Genomic DNA, 21036 nt, shown 5'->3' on the forward strand with positions numbered 1-21036 from the left:
AAAAAAAAACGTAAATAAACAACTCGTTCGGGTTTACAGTTTCGATAGGAAATTTCGAAAATATTCCAGTTTCGCAACTGTTCAAATAGTTGTGTAGCTTTCGTGCTACACAGGGAACGATTACCATGTCACTAAATCCGGAATGGAACATTACTTGCCGGATTTGTCTGCAGGAGGGCGAAACCCGCTCTCTGTTCGAACTGTGTCCGGAATCAAATCTAAGTTACTGTGCCAAAGTGATGCAGTGTACCAGCGTTGAAATACGATTGAATGATTCTCTGCCGGAGCAGATCTGTGCCCCGTGTATTCGGGATCTGAATGTGGCCTATCGATTCCGGGTCAATTGCGAAAGTTCCGATGCGATACTGCAATCGTACCGGGAAGCCAGTGGGACTAAGGGTGACGAGGTTGACGATGGCGATGAACAGGATGTAGATATGGCCGAGGTGTCTAGTTATACCTCGGAGATACAGATACCGATTGGCTCGGATGTTCTGTATAGTTATAAGCCGCCCTCTGGGCTCAATGTGAAGCTTGTTTCGAGAGAGCAAACGTTGCTGCTTGAGAACAATGGCGAAATAATCATATGTGGACGACCTCCGCCTGAGCTGATGCCTGAGTTGGCGGTTGACGACCGGGATGACATTGCATCTACGGGAGAATCTCTAGAAGCACCAGAACCGCCTGATGACGACGACGACGACGACGATAGTGATTCGTTGATAACGTATGACGATGCTCTGCCGCTTTCAACGTCCCGGACGGGAAATGTGGAGGAGGAACTTGATGAAGGGACCGAAGCGCGGTCAGAGTTGATCAACGGCGTTGTGGGAGAAGAGGATAATCGAACTGCCGACAGTGGTAAGCAACCGGACGACAGCAGTGTTGATCTCTTCTTCGATGCGGAGCTGGTGTATGTGGACAAAGAGGATGATCTGCTAGATCAGCTGGCAAGCATCAAGCGCGAGGATGACGTTGACGATTGGGAGATTATTGTAAGTTTGAAGATTCAAAGATGATTTTTACTTTAATCTTGTTTTTTTTTTTTTAATTTCAGTACGATGACGAGAGCAGTAACGATTACTTCAAAAAGATACCACAAGTGAGAGCAGCAAGAGCCTTTGAGGAGTCTACTGCAAACAAAGTAGAATCAGCGGTAGAACAACAGAGTTCAGTATGCTTTACTGGAAGTCCAATGAAAACCATCAAAACCATTCGAAAAGCTAATGTTCCGAACGAAGAGAAGCCTACGATCGAAAACATTATCACCAAACCCGGACCGGACGGGTTAATGGAGACAGTCATTCGGGTGAAGCGAAACTTGAAAACCGTTAAACAGCGGCACGTTTGTAAGCTGTGCAACCGTTCGTACAAATACAAACATGCGCTGGAAACTCATCTTCGGCGGCATCGTGGTGATAAACCGTACAAATGTACCGACTGTGAGAAGGCTTTTGTGGTGCCGTTCGAACTGCGGCGACACATGCGGACGCATACGGGTGAGTACTGGTGGTAATCGGTAATAGCGGCGGCTGTTTTTGTCTCTTTGGTTAAATGATTTTATGCGTTTTGTTTGCTATTACAGGTGCCAAACCGTACAAGTGCAAGTACTGTGAGCGACAGTTTTCGGATTTTGGTAGTAAAATCAAACACGAACGAACGCACACAGGAGAGAGGTTTGTGTTTTGTCTTTATTCTTTACAAGTAGTGGAGATGTTAGTGGAATGCTTTATACGTAAGTTATCTCAATAATCTTGCAAGGTTTTTCAGTGGTATGGGTATTTGATTGTTAATATGTCATGTGTTAAGTCAATAAGGCCCCGGTTTATTAAAATCACCGAGGACAAACGCTACATGAATTGCGTTAGGCTGTGAGAAAGCGTTATCCACAGAACCCAGTTTTGCATGATATTGCAGTCAAGTTGAAAAGCGTTCAGGAAGAATGCAGACTACAGAAAGTAGTTCTACACAGAAGTAGTAATACTGTTGCTTCTACTTTGGTCCGAGCGGTAAACGGTTTATTAATCGACGAAAAGCTGCATTAATTGTACGCTTGCATCAAGCCATGTTTCTGTGAAAACACGGATATCATTGTCACCGTCAACAGCAGCCAATAAATTTTTGTCCTTTGTCGTTTAACGTTCTGGTGGTACATCTGTAAACCATCAGTATTGTATACCACTGTTACCGAGATCAAATATCCTAAAGAAATCTCGGATTGGCCGTCTGGGAGCAGAAGGCGGAGTTAATGGAAAAGGAGTTGTCGTTGGCCAAGAAGTCCTTGGAAATAAAGCAAACAGTGGCACCACCAAAAGTGAAGGAGACTTATGAGGGGAAAGATAAACCCCGGAGAACGGAAACCGTGTCCCTATCTACGTTGAAGAGGTCGAGAGCTTCACCAGGTGATGCGAGACCAGCAGGCCCCAAGAAACACAAGAAGGCTCCCGGCACCGCGGTACGCGTAGCGAAAGAACAACGAAGCAGCTACTAACGTGGGTAAAAACACCAAAATAAAAAGTCGTGGGCAGCACAAAACGGAAGGCAAACAACAAGGATAAGTCAGAAAAGTGAAAGTTCTTCAAGGGACGAAGCAAAGGTCAAGCACTCATAGTCAAAGCTAACGATGGCTGGTACAAGAAAGTACTGCGCGCAATGCAGATAAACCCGGTACCGAAGGAGCTGCGACGGTACTCAAGCAGCCACACCGGAGAGATGATCCTCGAATTGGAAAAGGATCCGATGTCAAACAGCCCTACTTATAGAAAGCTCACCGAGAAAGTGATGGGCGAAACAAAGCACTAAAATCCGGGAAAATCAAAGTTGGCTGGTCGGTATATCCACTGAATGTCTCTCAGCGACAAGTGTGCTTCAAGTGTCAAGAGTTAGGCCACCTGGCGCGAAACTGCAGTGGACCTGACGGGAGCAAATTATGCAGAAGGTGCGGGGAAAAAAGCCACAAGGCTAAAGACTACCGACAGGCTCCGAGATGTCTGATCTGTGCAAACCAAGGAGATAACCATCACGTTACAGGAGGCCCACGATGTCCGGCCTTCAAACAGGCAACTGCAATGAACTCACTGTGGAGGTAACGCAAGTCAACCTTAATCACTGCGACAAAGCACAACACTTGTTGTGGCAGCCTGTAGCGGAGTCTACATGTGATGGAGCTATCATCTCGGAGCCATACCGTATCCCGGCCAACGATGGAAACTGGATGTCAGATAACGCAAAATCAGCGGCAATTTGGTCGACGGGAAGATATCCATTTCAGAAAATATCCATTTCGATTCATAGACATAACTGACAAAAGAACTTATCGATCGAAGACCAGTCATTATGGCCGGCGATTTTAAGACTTGGGTAGTAGAATGGGGCAGCAGCTTCACCAACTCAAGGGAGAGTAGTCTACTCGAGGCCTTTGCAACGCTGAACGTAGATGTTGCAAACGATGGTGCAATCTGTACCTACCGCCGGGAAAGTCGAGAATCAGTTATTGACGTTACCTTCTGCAGCCCCGGGCTGGCAGGAAGTTTGACCTGAAGAGTGCGTGAGGAGTACACCCACAGCGACCACCAAGTGATTCGGTACACTCTCAAAAGCAATAGACAGTCTGAAGCGCGTGACCCAATCAAATGAGCGGTGGTGGAAATCAATTAAGTTCGTCAAGAAAGTCTTCGTTGAAGCGTTGAGACGTGAGTGCAAAAACCTGTACTTTTGTGCAAATGAAGTGATAACGGCATTAGCAAGAGCGTGCGATGCAACCATGTCAGGAGAGGGTAAACCGAGGTACAGTTGCCACTGAGCACGGAGGAAAATGCAGATAGCCCACAACGTCGCAGAAAGAGCAGCTCTAAGACCAGTATATAAGGCAGTCGCATTTAACAAGGAAATCAAGCTGAGTAAGAAAGCCTGTCTAGAGGAGCTTTGCCGCAAAGCGAATACAAATCTGTGGGGCGACGCCTATGGAGTTACAATGGCGAAGATAAGAGAACCGGCAGTATCACCAGATAGGTACCCGGAGAGGATGAGAGTAATCGTAGAAGCGCTATTCCCATAGCTTGAGCCGGAACGGGTCGCCCACGCGGAGTTCAATGTGATTACGAAGAAGCTCGGGTAACCAACAAGGAGCTGATAGTGGTGGCAAAAGCCTTGAGAACCAAGAAGGCCCCGGGACCAGATGGTATCTTCAATCCCAACGATGATAAGTTCCCCGGTATCTGGAAGCGACAAAAGCTGGTGTCGTTGCTGAAGCCAGGCAAGCCCTCTGCAGATCCTTCAGCATATAGACCGATATGCCTGTTGGATACAGCCGGCAAGGTGCTTGAAAGAGTAGTCATTAACAGGCTTACAGTTCGGCTTCCCGAAATCTAGATCCATTGTGGAAAATATGGAGGGTGCACAGAAGCAAAAGAGAAGAGAAAACTGTTGCTGCGGAGTGGTTGCGCTGGACGTAAAACGCCTTCAATAGTGTTAGTTGGGCTGCAATCGCCGATTTGCTGTACAGATTGAGAGTTCCCGAACACCTCTGCAGGATTCTGAGATAACCTTCTGAACCGGCCACTGATCTATGAAAATGACGGCGGAAATAGAAGGGTAACCTTAACAGAAGGCGTTCCACACGGTTTCATGCTAGGTCCAAATCTTTGGGGACAACGGAGTGCTAAATCTGCCCTTTTATGCAATTCTGACGTTAGCGCCAATAGGAATATTTTTCAGGAAACCAATTTTTGTGTTTCGTGATGTTTTCAAAAGCACGAATAATGTTCCAACTATCTGTTCTGTACAAAATGTGTACAATCCATCGTAGATAATAGCCAATTGCTTAAATTTTCACTTTTTTGCAAAAACCTTGTAAATTTTAGCTAACGTCACTTTTGCAAAAAAATAGCGATTTCATTTCACTGTTTTTATGCAATTCTGACGTATGTATACAAACCAATAGTAGCGGGTAAAACGTGTCGTATATTATCAACCGTTTTAATTGAATTATCTGCAAATGATTTTGAGTTCATTCAAGTTTCCGAGGCTATGTGGTGGTCTGGTCAAATGGTCGGTTTTGGATCTATACGGATGTTCCGTGGGTTATGTCCGAGGGCCATTGAGTACATTTTCATTAATTTTCCAAAGTTTAGCTGCAAGTCAGGCATTATTATAAAATGTATTGTATATTATATCCTACATTTGAACACTATGACTACATTTTGGTATCATGTAGGCCTTTTTCAAGCAACGTGGAAGCGGTTCTGGGCTGAAAGTCCTAGTGAATACGGAATGCGCTACCCATGTTTGTGAAACATTTATACTTGAAGATACCTGCCATGCGGCACATTAACGATGATCTGCAGTCATGTAAAATCATTCGGAATCACGGAGAAACTTTACAACCCATTCGGTGATTCCGGATTCCTTTTCAACGGATGAATTTTTAAGTGAATATTCCTGTCACGCGGCACATCAAGGTGCACCAGCTCGGTTTTCTACGAACAATGCTATCACATGTAAAGTCATCCGGGATGAAACGTTTTTGTTAAACATTTCTGTCATGCGACATATCAAATAATATCAACCCTATAATTTATGGACAATGCAAATTCAATGTCAAATAGGGATACTTTATTAACAATTCTGGAATATGGCAGTTCGGACCAAACAATTCTAGTAATTATTTCTGTCATGCGGTACATCAAATTCTGTGATCTGTGATAAATACAGTCATATTTGAAGACATTTGGATACAGTGTTCCACTTAACGACTGGTTCCGGTAATTCCGGTTTCCCGCTTCTTTGGTAATTTTGTAGTGAATATTCCTGTTACACGGCTCATCAAAATACATCATATAGGTTGTCTATAAACTATTCATGCACATTTGAAGTCTTCCTAGTATACGGTTATTCTGGAGTTGGTCTTAATCTGATTGCATTTTTAGTAGATCAAGCGTGTCGAATAACAGGTGTTTTCAGGTACAAACGTTTCACAGGTATGGGTTACTCATTTTGAATCCACAAAGTCTCTCAGATGGTTTCCAAATTAGTTTAGAGCTTTTATATATACAATTTATTAATGTTCATGTTATAATAATACCAGTTTTCATGCTATAGTTTGAAAAATTAATGAAACTGGCTTAACATTGCCTCGGACTGACCCCATGAAATTTTCGTATAAATTTGGATATGCCGGATATGTGAACAGTTTTACTCACGGTTTATGAGACTTGAATAAATTCTATTTTATTTGCAGGTATTTTGGTTGGAATTGGTTTTGAAATTAGTTGGTTGGGTACCAATTACGCACTAAAATGATGAAATATAGAACAACAGCGGTCAAGGTTTTGAACAAAAGTTTTCACCAACATACATTCGTACATTATCGTGGTATGAAAAATCCATGTTGAAAAAGACTAAGCTTGCTGCTTTACAGAAGCATTCCAACTTTCACAGGAAACTTCTTTATAAAATATAAAAGGTTAAAAAAAATTATCGCACTAAAAAACTAATTTGAATACCACCCTAGCCTAATTACAACACCACCCTAGCCATTAACATCACAAAATGGGGCTTATCTAGCTCCCAACATTACTTATGATACAACAGCTTAGGAATAAATTGTTTTGCGTTGTTAAATATACCTTCAATACTATATTGCACCGGTACGTCACTTCGGTAAAAAAAATGGCGTCTACGTCACTTTGTTTTTCTCGTTTTAAAAGGCCATTTTGCATAATTTTTTAAAGACAATTACACTGAAAGACGTGGATTTTTATGGAGAACTCAGCAATACGAAAAAAATGAAATTTGACCAAAGTGGCGCTTACGTCACTTTTGCATACAAGGGCAGTAAAGTTGAGCCTCCCCAGGGTGGTGAAGATTGTCGGTTTTGTAGACGACGAGGTGCTCGTAGTGATCGGCGTATCCATAGAGAAAGTAGAAGTACTCGCCACGGAGGCGGTAGATACTGTTGAAGACTGGAAGCTCGAAAGAAAGCTGGCGTTAGTTCACCACAAAACCGAGATTGTTTTGATAAGCAACCGAAAGGTAGTAGCACAGGAACAGGCGAGAATTTTGGTCGTAGAGTATCATCAACTTAAAGCGGGAAGTTAGACAACTGGGAGTGATCTCGGCATTATCTCGGATCATGTTTAAAAAAGTGGTGCTCAGCAGCAGTAAAAAGAAGTCTCCATATCACATGCATGGGTGATGGCACTGCAGACGGAGAGGAACACATCTCGGCTGAACAGCACGTTCGGGATGATAGCCAAGGGGTGCGTCATAGGATCCGAAAATAAGTGTGCGTCATAAAGTCCGGGCCCCAAAGATGCATATCCGTTTTCGGATGTTATGACGTACCTGTTGTGCGTCACAATGTCCCGGACGTTATAACGCACTGTCGTTTTCGGATTTTATGTCGCAATGGACATGTTGGACAGTGTGACGCTCTCCTAGTATCGGATATTATGACGCACAGGTGCTGCGTCATAATGTCCCAGGTCATAACGTCTCAAAACAGTGAGCGTCATAACGTCCGGGACATTGTGAGGTACGAGAGTGAAATGCGTTATAACATCCGAAGTTATTCTTGTGTCACATGTCCGGGATCTTATGACGCACACTGATATTGAGATGTTATGACGCAGAGGTATTGCGTCATAAAGTCCGGGATAATATGACACAATCATTGTTTCGGATATTTTGACGCACACGTACTGCGTCACAACGTCCCAAGTCATGCAGCATTGGGACATTATGACGCAGTTCTTATGCGTCATAATATCCGAAACTATACCTGCGTCACAGTGTCCACGAAATTATCTGCGACATAAGATCCGAAAACCAACGTTCGTCATAACGTCCGGAACATTGTAACACACAAAGTATGCGTCATAAGATCCGAAAAGAAATGTACGTTGTAAAGTCCAGAAACTTGTGACGCACACCCGTTTCCGGATATTATGACGCAGCCTGGTGCGTCATATTGTCCCAGATATTATGACGCGTTCTTCTTTGGGACCTTATGACTTGTGACGCTATGACGCAGTATCTGTGCGTAAAAATTCCCAAAAAAATGCGTGGGTAATAGAATGACAGGAAAAAAAATTACCCCTATCGGCCTACCCCTGAGTCGATTCCTAGTCCTACCAGGAGTACTTGCTCCAAATTTACAGCAAATCGGACAAGTCTAGCTACTGGACCAACGTGCCTGAAGTTTGTATGGGATTTTTCGACAATTTACATGGAGAAAACGCACTAACTCGCATTTTCGCCGCTAGGTGGCTCTGTATGCATCGTATTATCACTGTAAGTAAAAATAAGAAAGATAATTTGATTGCCTACAACTTTGTCGAAGACTGCTAGTGAATCCGGCTTTGTTAAAAGAAGTTATTAAACTTTCAAAGAAGTTATGTCTGAGTCCGTTTTGCATGGCGATGATCATTCTACGAGGCAAAACATGGAACAATCGCCTTTCTACTTCACTTACAGTTGGAAAGTGTTGCCCGATTCAAAGACGGCTCACGGCAACCAATAGCACACACTGTAATCACAGTAGCTGAACGCGGGAAACGAACACACGGTGAACACGCGATACAAGTCCGGGACGGGACGCGAGAATTCACAGTTCGCGTGGCATTACATTAAGGCCATAAGAGGCTGTAATCAGCAACTGAGCACCTAAAAACCCTCACTAGAGGTAAGGTTTTTGCACTTATTCGTGGTAATGCCTTGCTCATGGGCAGTAAATGCTTTTCCAGGGTTTTGTTGGTCGATCGCTTTGGTTCAAGTTCGACTGGGTTGGAATCAGTGTCCACGATTAGACTCGGGAATCCGACGAGCGACCGCTAGGAGCGGTGGAAGCACGTGGCTTGGACGGAGAAACACAACGTTCGGAAGTTTGAACGGCGTGATCGTCAGGGAGTGAACTAACTCGCCGTCGCAGATGCATGGCCATCGGAATTCGTGAGTCGTAGCACATAGTGTGAGGGTGCACCTCGAAAAGTGAAAAGAAGAGAGGGAAGGATGGAGAAGAGAGAGGTGGAAAGGGAAGGAGACAAAGACTACATGTATTGTGAACTCGACTGTAGTCCTTTACTCCGAAGATCGTTACATCATTACACCAAGTGGAGCGGCATGAAAAAGGCATCTGTTAACGACATGGCAGCGCCGAAGTTTTTCACGAGGATATTTCAAATGTGTCTCGTTTTCTCGTACTTTTCCAATCTACTCCCTATGTCAGAGATGTTGGGAGATCTCTATCCAGCTCCCGGAATGGCTGACACTTGATTTATCCCAGTGAACCGTTATTGAGATTGACGAATACAGCACATCGTGATTTGTCCCATAAATCTTTTAAATTTAATAAAATGCAGTAGCAGCATTTTTTTCCTATATCTGTAGTATTTGTATTCGAAGTGTTCGGATGTTTAAAAATATTTCTCAGTATGACTATTGTACTCGTATGTTAGACAAGTCCGTCTTTTTTCCATTTCAGGCCCTACGTTTGTGAGATTTGCGAGAAAAGTTTCACCTATTCTCATGTACTCAACAGTCACATGTTGATTCACACTGGAGTCAAGAAATATTCGTAAGTTCAATAGAATATTTACATTTTTCGATAAAAAAGTCCATTTCTTCTTATTTTCCTCCAGATGCCCAGACTGCGGCAAGCGTTTCGCGAAATCACACCACTTGAAGGCACACATGAACACTCACGTTCGATCAACTAGCAATAACAATAACAACAACAACAGCATCAACAAAAGCAACTTCAGGAAGGAAAACAGCATCGACAGCATCGGCATCGGTAATCCTATTTCGACCATCATTTCCGACGCGGACGGTGATGCCGATGATGACGATGACGACGACAACGGCGACGCCGCGAGGGCACTGGCCCAATTTGATCGCCACCACCAATCCAGTAGTCTGATGGCGAGCGGTATCGATGACCGGAGTACCGATTTCCAGCTGGACGAGGGCAACCCGTTCGGGCAGCTTGTAAATATTAGCGATTACATGATCTCGACCAAGAGTGGTGATACGGCCTCGATTGGTGCCATAATGGCGGCTGACTGTGGCTCGGCGGACGAGGACGGCGTCGGTGATGACGAGGACGCTTTGCTGAATGTAGTAACCGTGCTGGCGTCGTCCAATCAAGTTTCCGGGCTGGTCGATGGAGATTATGGAAATATTCGAATTATTAACGGGTGAGTACCACCAGGGAAGGGAAGGGGCGAAAGCTGGAATAGAGGTCTTCAGGGACTTTTCAAAAGTGTCTGATTGTGGGTAGAACGACTTAAAGAAATCCTGGTGGTTCGATGAAAAAAATGTTTTATTTGTTAAAAGTGTACAAAGAGTTTTAAAACTGGTTAAAAACTGCCAGTTTGAATCTGGCGGGAAGTCATTAATTTGGCGAGATTCGTTTTGGCCATTTGTGAATCAGGGTTAAGTTTGAGCGCCTCTCGGTAGAGGCGCTCCGCTTGCTCCAGCTTACCCCAGCGATGATACAGGACGCCCATGTTTTGGTGGTATTTTTCCACCCGTGGATTGGTCCGAATTAGATCGCTGTAGATTCGTTCCGCTTGCTGGTAGCGACCCATTTTGGCAAGTGCAGTTGCTTGGGCTGCTAGCAGAGTGGGATTACCGGGAAGGTGTCGTAACGCACGGTCCGTAACGGCAAGAACTTCTTTCTGCATGTTTGCGCTATCGTACACGTTGACCATGTTGTTCCACGCTTTGATGTGCTGTGAGTCCTGCTGAACGGTCTCGTTCCAGGTAGCCAGCGCTAAGCTTTGATTTCCCATGTCGTTGTACTGAAAAATACCACGAAGCGTTAGCTGTTTAATTTTCATATCATTTGTGGGGTGAAACTTACCAAGTTCCCCAAGTTGAACATACAATTGGGATAGTGCTTCTGCTTTCGCATCGCCCGCTGATAGCTGGCCAAAGCCTGGTCGTAATTTTTCATCGCAGCATGCACAATACCAAGATTCATCCAGGCGGTGTGAAAGTCCTCGTGAAATTCTATCGCCTTCTTCAGATGCTTCAAAGCCATCTCGTAGTTCCGCTCATCCCGGTACAGATTACCTAGATTCATGTGAGCTGCTTCGTATTCCGGGTATAGTTCTATTGCACGCCGATAGAAGGTGAAGGCTGTTCGCTTGTCGCCCTCGTCGGTCGCCAGTCGCGCAATATTGTAGTGTACTTTGGCGTTGTTCGGAACCACGCGCAGAGCCGATCGGAACAGGTGATTTTCCGTGGCCCACGACGCGGATCGTTGCATTGTTCGAACAACAAACAGCAGGCAGACTAGAAAAAATCCCGTTCCTACCAGAACACGGATCCATCGAGTATCGACTTTTTCGAAAAGTTGATCAAACCCAAAAGCTATCAGGTAGCAGTATCCTAGGGAAGGAATGTATAGAACGCGTTCGGCTATGACAAACCCCACGCGGACGATTCCACAGGCTGGCAGAAAGGGAATGACCATTAGGGCTACTCCCTTCAGGATGTGGTTTCGAATTCTGGTGCGCAAAAGTAAACTTATCATAAACATGTAAAATAGTATCACAAATAGTACTCTGTAGTCGAAGAGTGATCTAACTAGGGGTATGGAGTCCATCGCCCAATCGAAGCTCAACCAGTCGGGACATAGAAGGAGCCACAGATTTAGACAGTACAAATAGTTTTGCGATAGAACTCGGGTCAGTCCTTTACTAATGGCTACCGGATTGTCTTTGTCTCGGAATTGTGGCTGAGTAAAGTCCTGAATCCATAGCCGACCGTAGATGAGGGTGCTGGTCATTATGAATAATGTGATGATACGGGCTTGTAAAATTCTATTAGCTAGGAACGATTTTACAGGACTGTGCCCGGTGATGTGCGTTAGAATGTCCAGGGCTGCGCAGGTTGCCTGAAAGGTGAAGAAATACAATCTGTTAGGTGGGGAGCTGGAGCGCTGATTTTGGGATAGCTACCAACACAGTGATGCCGGTTTCCTTGCATAGAACTGATATGATGGTACATAGGAAGATCGATGGGAGAATAGCTGCATGTTTCCAGAGTGATGTGCGGTTTTGGGGAGCTGGAATTGCATAAAAATAGGGGGAATATTTTATTCAGAGGGTGACAATATCACATTGTAGTAATTCGGTTTTTTTTTCTTGGTTTCAGGTCGATTTCGAATGGAAGCAAAATGCATGCCGCAGCTACGAGAATCCTGCCTAACTCTAGGTATTTAATGAGAGCCTGTTGAGGTAGGTAAGCTGAATTATAATAGTTTGTAAAATATAATTGAACAGAATTAACTTTAATTGCTGGTAGAATCTAGAATTCACTACCGACTGACTGAATTGTAATTAATATGAACTAGTATAATGTTATGACTTTCCTGTAAAAACTGATTGAATTTTTAATTTGTAATTTTTTTCAAATATTCAATAAACCATGTCAAGGTATGACTATTTTGACAGTGTGAGATATCTCACAATAAAAAAAACTTGAATTGTCAAATGTGGGCTTAACCACGTTCCTAAAATGTTAGAATCAAATTTTTTGTCGCATATTTTCAGTAAATGTATGATTATAACTGCATTTTATTAACACAGGTAAGAATGATAATCTATTTCGCAAGCATTGTATTTTTCGACGCTTTTTAATTGTTATATAAATTGCCAGGGGATTCCGGGCACCACCATATTCATTGGTGTGCAATATCCCAACGAGATTCTGACTTCTGGATCACTAGAAAAAATTAATAAGGCGGCTATGAATAATAATCTATCAATAAGTGATAGCAAACTCGTTCCACTTCAGTTATCCGTGCTTTGGTAGGTATCACATTGTTATCGAGTACTGTGCTTAACTAATCAATAACTTCTCTCTTTCGAATATTGTGGAGTAGTTCCTTACATGCACATGGTCAGACACTAAAAACTATGCAACGCCCAAACTTCAACGAAATGGCCAAGTCGTACTCTATGATCATTATTCCTGTTAGGTACCTTGCCAATGCTCTTAGCTATGAATAGCTAAATGCTGCTCGATGCGCGCTGATCGATAACGTCATGGAACAGAGCTCAAGCAATACTAGACCCAAGTTTAGGAAGTACACCTATAAAAAAGGATATCTTGAAATCGCCTGTGCAGACAAAGATACAGCGATCAAGCGCTGGGAAGGCGCTTCATTGGAAGCCGTTGCAGCGTCAAAGATTCCAAAACAAGCACTTTACATTGGCTATTTTCCCGACAGCATCGACAGGTCCGATGGGAACATCCTCCGCCTGGTACAGAATCAGAACGACAATTTCTGCTGGAGGGTCGTGAAGAGAAGCACGGTCCTCAAAACGATAGGGCTCCTGTTGGCGGTAGATGAGGCTTCGGTGAAACTGATAACCTCTCAACACAACCAGCTGAACTACGTATTCGGAAAGGCTAGAATGCGCCACTTGAGGGGTGCCCCGGTGTTCACTGAACGTGTAAGTTCTAAGCAAGCATGGACTGAAAAGGCTCCCCTGAGTGACCCAGCATGGTACACCTAACGACGGACTTCTGATCATAGCAATCCTGCAGCAACGGGTGCATTGGTGGCAGCTCGTCTCACGAGCTATACACAAGAGCACCCTACCGTATGCGGCTCGTGAAGTTCGTAAACTGATACACAAGGAGAGAATCGAAAAGCCCCTGTAGGCGAAGGTGCGCCAACGGCAAGAGCTGAAGTAAATACTGGAACGTTGAACAGCACACAGCCTGCGACTAGCCGCTGGGATGCCCCCATTGCCCCCAATACTCGACGGTAGAAAAACACCATCAAAATGAGCAGCACTCGCTGCATCCAAGAGAACCTTCATCACACAAAAGGTGCCACTAGCGTCTTTGCCCGGAGGTTCACCAAAGAGCACCTAGGCATCGCTCTTCTACAGGAGCCGTGGGTAAATTTAAACAATCTGGACTGAACTCCTCTTCTCCCATGTTAGTATATTGTAACGACCAGCCAACTCCGAGAGCTGCAGTTTTGATAAACGAAGCAATCAAATTCTCTCCAATTACAGGCTGCATCCAATGAGACGTTGTTGTTAAATAACAGTGGGGCACCGACGGCTTATGGCAAGCAGGAGATTGTGATCGCATCTGTCTACTGCTCTGGCGATGTGGATACAGCACCACCTTCTGAAATCAAGGGTCTCATAAAGTTCTGCAGAAGCATAAACAAGCCCTTTATCATTGGATGTGATGCCATTGCACATCACATAATACAGGGTAGTACGGATATAAATACCAGAGGTGAGTACCTATTAGAATACCTTTCGTCAAATGATGTCAATATATGTAACAAGGAAGTTGTACCTACATTTATGAATGCAGTTAGAAGCGAAGTACTGGACCTCATGTTACACGGGGCTCAAATAACAGAAAAGATTAAGAGTTAGAACGCTTCTGACGAACCTATAACTTGTAACGTCTGTACAGGTAGGGGCCGTTACGATCGAAATTCCAACAAAGAAAACGTATGTGTCGCTTTACATACCCCCTTCTCACAATAATCGTCCCTTAAAGGATGAGCTGTAAGAGTTGATTGAACAACTTCAAACATCATTTATAATAATGAGTGAGCTGAACGCCCTCATTCATTAATTTGCGGTGGCTTAGAGATGGACGTCAGGGGACGAGCAGCGATAAACGCCTTAGGTGACTATAATTTGTATATTCTAAACGACGGAACGCCGATCTTTCTTAGTCTAGCTAATCCAACACAATAAACCTAACTTATACTTCGGTTCGGTTTTGCGGTATCATCTTGCAAATTCTCGAAAATTAACATGGAATTGTACAAATTTGCAAGATACAGTCCCTCAATGGCGATGTTAACTGGACTGAGTACCAGAACGGATTAGGAGCAGTTTTGGACCCAAAAATTAGTTATGCACCCAACAGTGTGTATAGCAGCTCTCCCGTTGAAAAGTCCGTGTTGTAGTGTAGCCTTTGATATCTGATAATTGAGAGAATAACTCACCGAGGATATTCGCGGTTTCGATAGGGTCATCCGTTCTTGATCCATTGCTATTTTGTAGGGTGAATCTGTTATGTCGTCTTTTGCCAGCCAGTACGTTAACCCGCCTCCGCATCTCTGGTACTGATGCTTTATTGTCAATCTCGTCTACGAACTTCTCCCAGCTGTTTCTTTCAGCTTCTCCGATTGCTTGGTGGCATTCGTTACGTGCATCACGGAAGTTTGGTGCTCGTACTTCTGCGAGGGGATGGTTCGGCGGGTTTTTTAGTTTATGAGGGCTTTTCTTCCTGTTTTTCACGGAATCGCTGACCGTGGGACTCGCGCCAGCCAACGGCTTTTTTACCTGGTTTTATCGAGGTTTGCAGTATGCTTTTCATTGCTGCTACGACTATTAGATCAGATCCATCGTTTAGAATAATGGTGTTTGCATCTACCACTGCTTCAAGAATGCTGTTTCTATGGGATCCGTTGTTGGTAGATCCCCAGGCGTTGTGATGGGAGTTGAAATCGCCCATTGACTAATCCATGTGCAATTGTGTTAGTGCGAGATTGAGGTTAAATCGGGTGGAATTTTTGCCAAATGAGGTTAAAGGTTCCCCCACACTGACGCGATTATGTAGCAGCGACTGCGAAAATTTCGCTTAGCGATTTCGTCGCGCTTCCTGCGACAGTGCGATTCGCATGTGTGCCCACACCGGCGCGAATTTCGCATTACAAGCGACACAAAGTGACATTTGCAAACTATAGTAGCTAGATGGGACAACCTCAATTTTAATCTCATGGTAAACGACGTATGTTGTCCTAAAATTTCAAAAAATATTTTTCGATTGTTTTATCAGCCATTCAGTGAGAATAGTTCTCGACAAACATATGATTACGGCCTAAAAGCCAACTGTCAAAATCCACTTTGAATGGAAATTCCGGACAAACCGTTACACGCCAATCACAGATGTTGATAATAAACGAAAGAGAAAAGTTTTCTCTTTCATAAACTGTTGTGAACTGTGTTCGACTAGTAACGGTTTGTCTGGAATTTCCATTCAAAGTGGATTTTGACAGCTGGCTTTTAGGCCGTAATCATATGTTTGTCGAGAGTTTATCTGTCCGCGTGTCTTTATATTTAAAACATCGTCTTTGGGTCGTTTGTTCGACACAGTAATAGCGTTTTTGCTTGAACCTGAAACTGAGTCGGGTTCTAACCCCAACCGCTGTCAGTTCATACATTTTGACCAACCAAAACACATAACATAACACAAACAAACACATAAAAACCACATAAGAAAATAAGCAAGAAGAGAGGATAGTAAATCAGTTGACTATAATATTGCATTATTCAATAAGCTGTTTTGAACTATAGTGTACCAAGAAGCGCAGCGCTAGTTCAGCAACAGAGAAATATACCTCAGAAGAATCAACTTTCACCGCTGAACAGGTTCGTGTTCTTGTCCGCGAATGTGACATCGGAGGTCGTAAACTACTGTTTGATTCCAGTGCGGTCGAGAAAATTTCCGGCGAATACAATGCAGCAACAACGTCCACTTGCAGTACCGCAATACAAAGCCACAAAGCGATCCAACAGCGTGGGAAATTTTATCATCGCAAAATTTTATATCAGCACAACAGCTAAACCAAAAGTGATACCACGTCGATGGCCGAAATGATTTTTGGTTCTGCACCGATAGTATTCCAGGACAGCAGTTTGAAGGTACATTAATTGAAAACTCGAAAAGCCATTAAGTATGCTTACGTGTTTCCTATGCCGGCACAGCATGCAACCAACAGTAGCAGCAACAGCAGTCCACTTTCACCTACTTGGGCGCTGAACTGCCAAGTATCGGTCAGAGTGGACTATACAACGGCCGACATACGTCGGAAAGTGATCTTAGCTCCATAGATACAACGTCGCTACGGTCGTTTACTGTTACTTCGTCCACTTCGACGTACAACCACAGACAAAGGCCACCACTGCCAATCGAGTTTGCGCATTTGGAGCATCTGGCAGATCTGAGACTTTCAACCAACAGTGACCTTGACTCAGGGTATGGTGGAACGGATCCTTGGGCGTTTTCATCAAGTCAACCACGCCATCGCACTGAAACAGTCTAGCATCAATTTCTAATGATTTCGAGTGTTTTCGAAGACTTAGTTTAGATACCAGTATTGATATTCCGCAGCTTCTGAATTGCACAAGTTTAGACGACTCAGACGAAGTCAGAATGGCAGCTTTCATCGAGGTGTATTGAAAAATCTTTCCATCTCATTCGAAAACCGACTCACTCTAGCCGATCACGTGGGGCATGATGACGAGCTCAATACGACCGGTTCGGTGAACATTAGCAATCAAGTGACAGCGAGCGATGGTTGCGCCGGTGGTAAAAATCGACGGTATAGTGAAACCATAGTACTTACTAGACAAAAAGCGTTTAGCGGGGAAGTTCTTTCCACTGCAACCAAATATCACGGGAGACCTTTTCACAAAAAGGCACGTCTAGGAATTGTGCTGTGCGTTCAACTAAACGATGACATGCCGCAGGGAATTGAAGCATTTAGCTCGGAACACATGAGTATATTTGAATCAATGCTGTGTCGTTTAAGAATAACTGCCGAAAACGCAAGCTACAGGTAGCCGCAGTTACTCCAGGTAGGCTTGATAGAAACCCTCCACTTACCTGTTCAACCAGATGCTATTGCTGGCCGACATTAAGGATACAAATTTTTTCATCAGCACACTACTAACGGCGATATAAAAGTACCACCTGGGCTGGGTGAGTACCATTGCTCCTGTGAGTGGTTCCGCTGACGAAGCAGATACATATTGTGCTACAATATAGCGATAGAAGGAGAAGCGGTGCAAACTAACCACCAATCACCCGTACATCGTACTGTGGGTCCAATTGAGCGATTTGTACGGAACCGTCGGACAGCCGGTGAAACTGTCGAGAACAATGATCTGCGGAGGCCCCCTTGGAGCAATACAATGGATAAAATTCTAAATGAGCTATCTTACTTCGTAAGATGTAGCAAGATCAAGCGGGCTGTCCTCGTAGAGGCTTTCGACGAGTATAAAGCTGAGCAGGCATTCGCTGCGCAAAGGATTATAAATAATTATTTGCTCCTTATGTTAATTGTTAACTTTAATCAAAACTGCTTTTCCTTGACCTGATGTACAGTGTAAACTAACAGATTTTCGTTCGCAATAAAACTACAAAATTACGAAAAATACAGATTATAGCAACAGTGTCATAAGGTTTGGAGGAAATAACTGTGAAGAAAATAGAGGATTACACAAATCCCCCAGATTCTTGCGATCCGGATCTGCGATGGTTCGTTCGGCAACCACGACCAAAGACTAAACTTCGATGGCTGGTAATGAATAAGTCCTGCTGAGAGCGAACTGGTCGGAGTTACGCAGACCGGACTAAGTGACAATATATTGATTTAGAGAAAAACAAGTTTAAAGTTTGAATTGCAGCATACTTTATATTGTAATTGGAAATTAATTTTTGCCATCATTCTTGTTTATTGCTGCAAATCTGGCAAAAGTTGAATGTAGCAGAAAAAATTCTTTATCCAGTGCTATCATTATCACAATTTTTTGATTTTTTGCGACTTAGTCCAGTCTGACTTAACACCGACCAACTGTCCAAGCTAATGGAGAAAACGGTTATGAATGATATTCCAAACGTTCTGCTTTTTCGTGATTCACGGTTCGTACAGTAGGAGCTTAGACTAAGACTAAGAGCATGGACACCTAGATGGAACTCTATGCAAACTAAAAGCGATTCCTGGAGATGATCTATCACATAAAGAAAGAAGTTGCAGGTTCACAGATTAGAATAATTTTGACGCAACCTGATGAGACAGGACAAGAAGCTATAGAACTGGACGTTAATGACTTGGAATGATGTGGAATATGTTCGACTGTCACGATCGATCACAGGTACCAACATAGAAGAGGGCGAACGCAGTCAAAGAATACTTGGGGTCTTGGGCGGATTAAATAAGAATTTACAATGGAGCAGATGAAGTACGTTGATGGCTTTCGAGGTGACCAGGAAGTATCGAGGCCACTCAGCCGATGGCGCACCGGAAGAGAAAAAACGAAATCCGGTGTATTCGAGTAGGCAGCAATGCCGTGGAAAGCATTATAATGTCCCTCAGGGCAGATATTGTGCCGAAGACGGTGGAAAATTTTTGAGCATTGTGCGCTGGGGAGCAAGGTTGTGACTATAAAGGGTCTACGTTTCATAGGATTATTCCGGAGTTTGCAAGTTTTTTTTGTTCTGGTAGTGCATCAAAAAAATGCCAATTTTCCGTTTTAGATGTGCCAAGGTGGGGATTTTGCTGCAAACAATGGAATGGGTGGAAAATCTATATTCGGAAAAAAGTTTGTCGATGAAAGTTTTAATTTAAAACACTTTGGGTTTGGAGTACTGTCGATGGCTAATTCCGGTCCTAATATGAATGGTTCCCAGTTGTTTATATGTGTCCGGAAAAGTAATTGAGATGCCACATATATCACTCCGAGCGTCAATTTTAACGGTATATTTTTAGAACCGATTGACTGGATAGTAAACACGTTGTGTTCGGAAATGTTATCCGTGGAGCAAATATAGTTCTTAAAATGGAAAGATGTGGCTCGAAATTTCACGGTGCGTTCTCCAAATTGCAATCTTCTTAACAATCTTTTTTTCAAAAGTTTTTAACAAATCTCATACATTCAGTGCACTTTTGTACAAGTAAATTCCATCGTGAATACAACCGGTGGGTAGCGTTCGCAGCACCCTTTTTGGCAAGAACCGGTACTACGGTACTGAAGCCCTCAGTACCGGTAAAGAACCGGTACTCGAATATTTTTTTAAAAAATTCGAAAAAAGCTTCAAACTGAAATTGAATGCTCAAACTGATGATCTTATTCTCAGATGATTGATTTGTGCTGATCAAAAAAACATGTTTATTGTTTTTAATTGCTTCGGAATGGCAAGACTCATTTCACAGAGGATGTTTTTCGTAAAGGGCACCTTCTTTTATTTCGAAATCTAGACCACTTTGAAATCAATTACTGCTAAGTGGTGCGACTTTCGTCGTCTTGAACAGATGGTAAATGTATGAAACCCTATTAACAACAGTAAATCAAAGCGAGAATCGCAGTAAATCCGAGCAGGTCAATCGCATTTCCTTTCTTGCTTTTCTGAAAATTGGTTTCGACCTTTATGTCTTTGCCTACTATTCTCTAATGCATATCAAGGCTCCTTGCTTTCCTGTAAACTATGGAGTTTTGCTGAATTTTCCGATCACCAATAATCGCCCCATTTGAAGCGGTTCACCAAGTCTAAAACTGTTAGCTACTAAATCGCTGTTCGTTCTTTTATAGATAAAGGTTTAAGAGTAAATCAAATACAGCAGACATGACTTAGACCATAGTCTTATTACGCGCCACCCAGTCAATAATGGAAACCAATCAGAATGTCGCTAATAAAACTAACTTCTAGAATTATTATGATGACCTCATTCCCACACAAAGGTGTCATCTCAACGATTTATCTAGAAGGCAAATTAATATAATTAAACGTTATCTGGCAGACCGATATTTGTCATAAAAAATTGTATAGTACCGAAAATACCGGTACTGGCTTTTGTTCAGTACCGGTATTACGGTACCAAAAATGGGTCGGTATTCCAGGGATTTTCGGTACCGGTATTACCGGTACCACAACCCTAGTGGGAGCTTCATGAGATCGATTGAATAGCGGTCTCCAGTAGGCTGATTTGTTCACATCTAGCTGTGTCAGGAACACCCGGTTCTCTTTTGGAATATTTCCCTAGACGTTGTCCTGATTGACAAAGTAGTAAATTCTACATAAAGGACAGTACGTATCGGAGCTGGAGTATTTTTTACCGCTGGTTGTAGATCCACAAAGTAGAAATCGTTGTTCTCTCGTATAATGACAAAAGTACTATCACCTGTTAGGAGACTGTGTCCTAAGATAAGATACACATAGTGCTCCAAAAAAATGTAAAAACAAGGTAATAAAACA

General features: G+C 43.3%; 2 protein-coding genes across 3 annotated transcripts in view; one reads left to right on the forward strand and one right to left on the reverse strand.

Moving 5' to 3' along the window:
- Window positions 1-12389, forward strand: LOC131685496 (uncharacterized). The gene is made up of 6 exons (XM_058969243.1): window positions 1-995; window positions 1058-1499; window positions 1586-1676; window positions 9482-9574; window positions 9639-10196; window positions 12163-12389. The coding sequence occupies exons 1-6, from the start codon at window positions 126-128 to the stop codon at window positions 12242-12244; spliced, it is 2136 nt and encodes a 711-aa protein (XP_058825226.1). The 5' UTR covers window positions 1-125; the 3' UTR covers window positions 12245-12389.
- Window positions 10304-21036, reverse strand: part of LOC131685497 (protein O-mannosyl-transferase TMTC4) — a 23085-nt gene continuing 12352 nt past the window's right edge. For both annotated transcript variants that reach the window (XM_058969244.1, XM_058969245.1), the window contains 3 exons: window positions 11967-12073; window positions 10865-11902; window positions 10304-10802 (listed from right to left, as the gene is read on the reverse strand). In XM_058969244.1, coding sequence (XP_058825227.1) covers window positions 10359-10802; window positions 10865-11902; window positions 11967-12073 — 1589 coding nt within the window. In that variant the 3' untranslated portion in view covers window positions 10304-10358. The remainder of the gene's footprint in view (window positions 10803-10864; window positions 11903-11966; window positions 12074-21036) is intronic.

The sequence above is a fragment of the Topomyia yanbarensis genome, chromosome 2 (genome assembly GCF_030247195.1).
Source record: "Topomyia yanbarensis strain Yona2022 chromosome 2, ASM3024719v1, whole genome shotgun sequence".
In the NCBI taxonomy this organism is placed as follows: domain Eukaryota; kingdom Metazoa; phylum Arthropoda; class Insecta; order Diptera; family Culicidae; genus Topomyia; species Topomyia yanbarensis.

Coding starts and splice junctions, on each gene's coding strand:
- LOC131685496 (XM_058969243.1), top strand. CDS start 126: ATGTCACTAAATCCGGAATGGAACATTACTTGCCGGATTTGTCTGCAG. Junction 9,575..9,638: donor ACTGGAGTCAAGAAATATTC/GTAAGTTCAATA, acceptor ATTTTCCTCCAG/ATGCCCAGACTGCGGCAAGC. Junction 10,197..12,162: donor AATATTCGAATTATTAACGG/GTGAGTACCACC, acceptor TCTTGGTTTCAG/GTCGATTTCGAATGGAAGCA.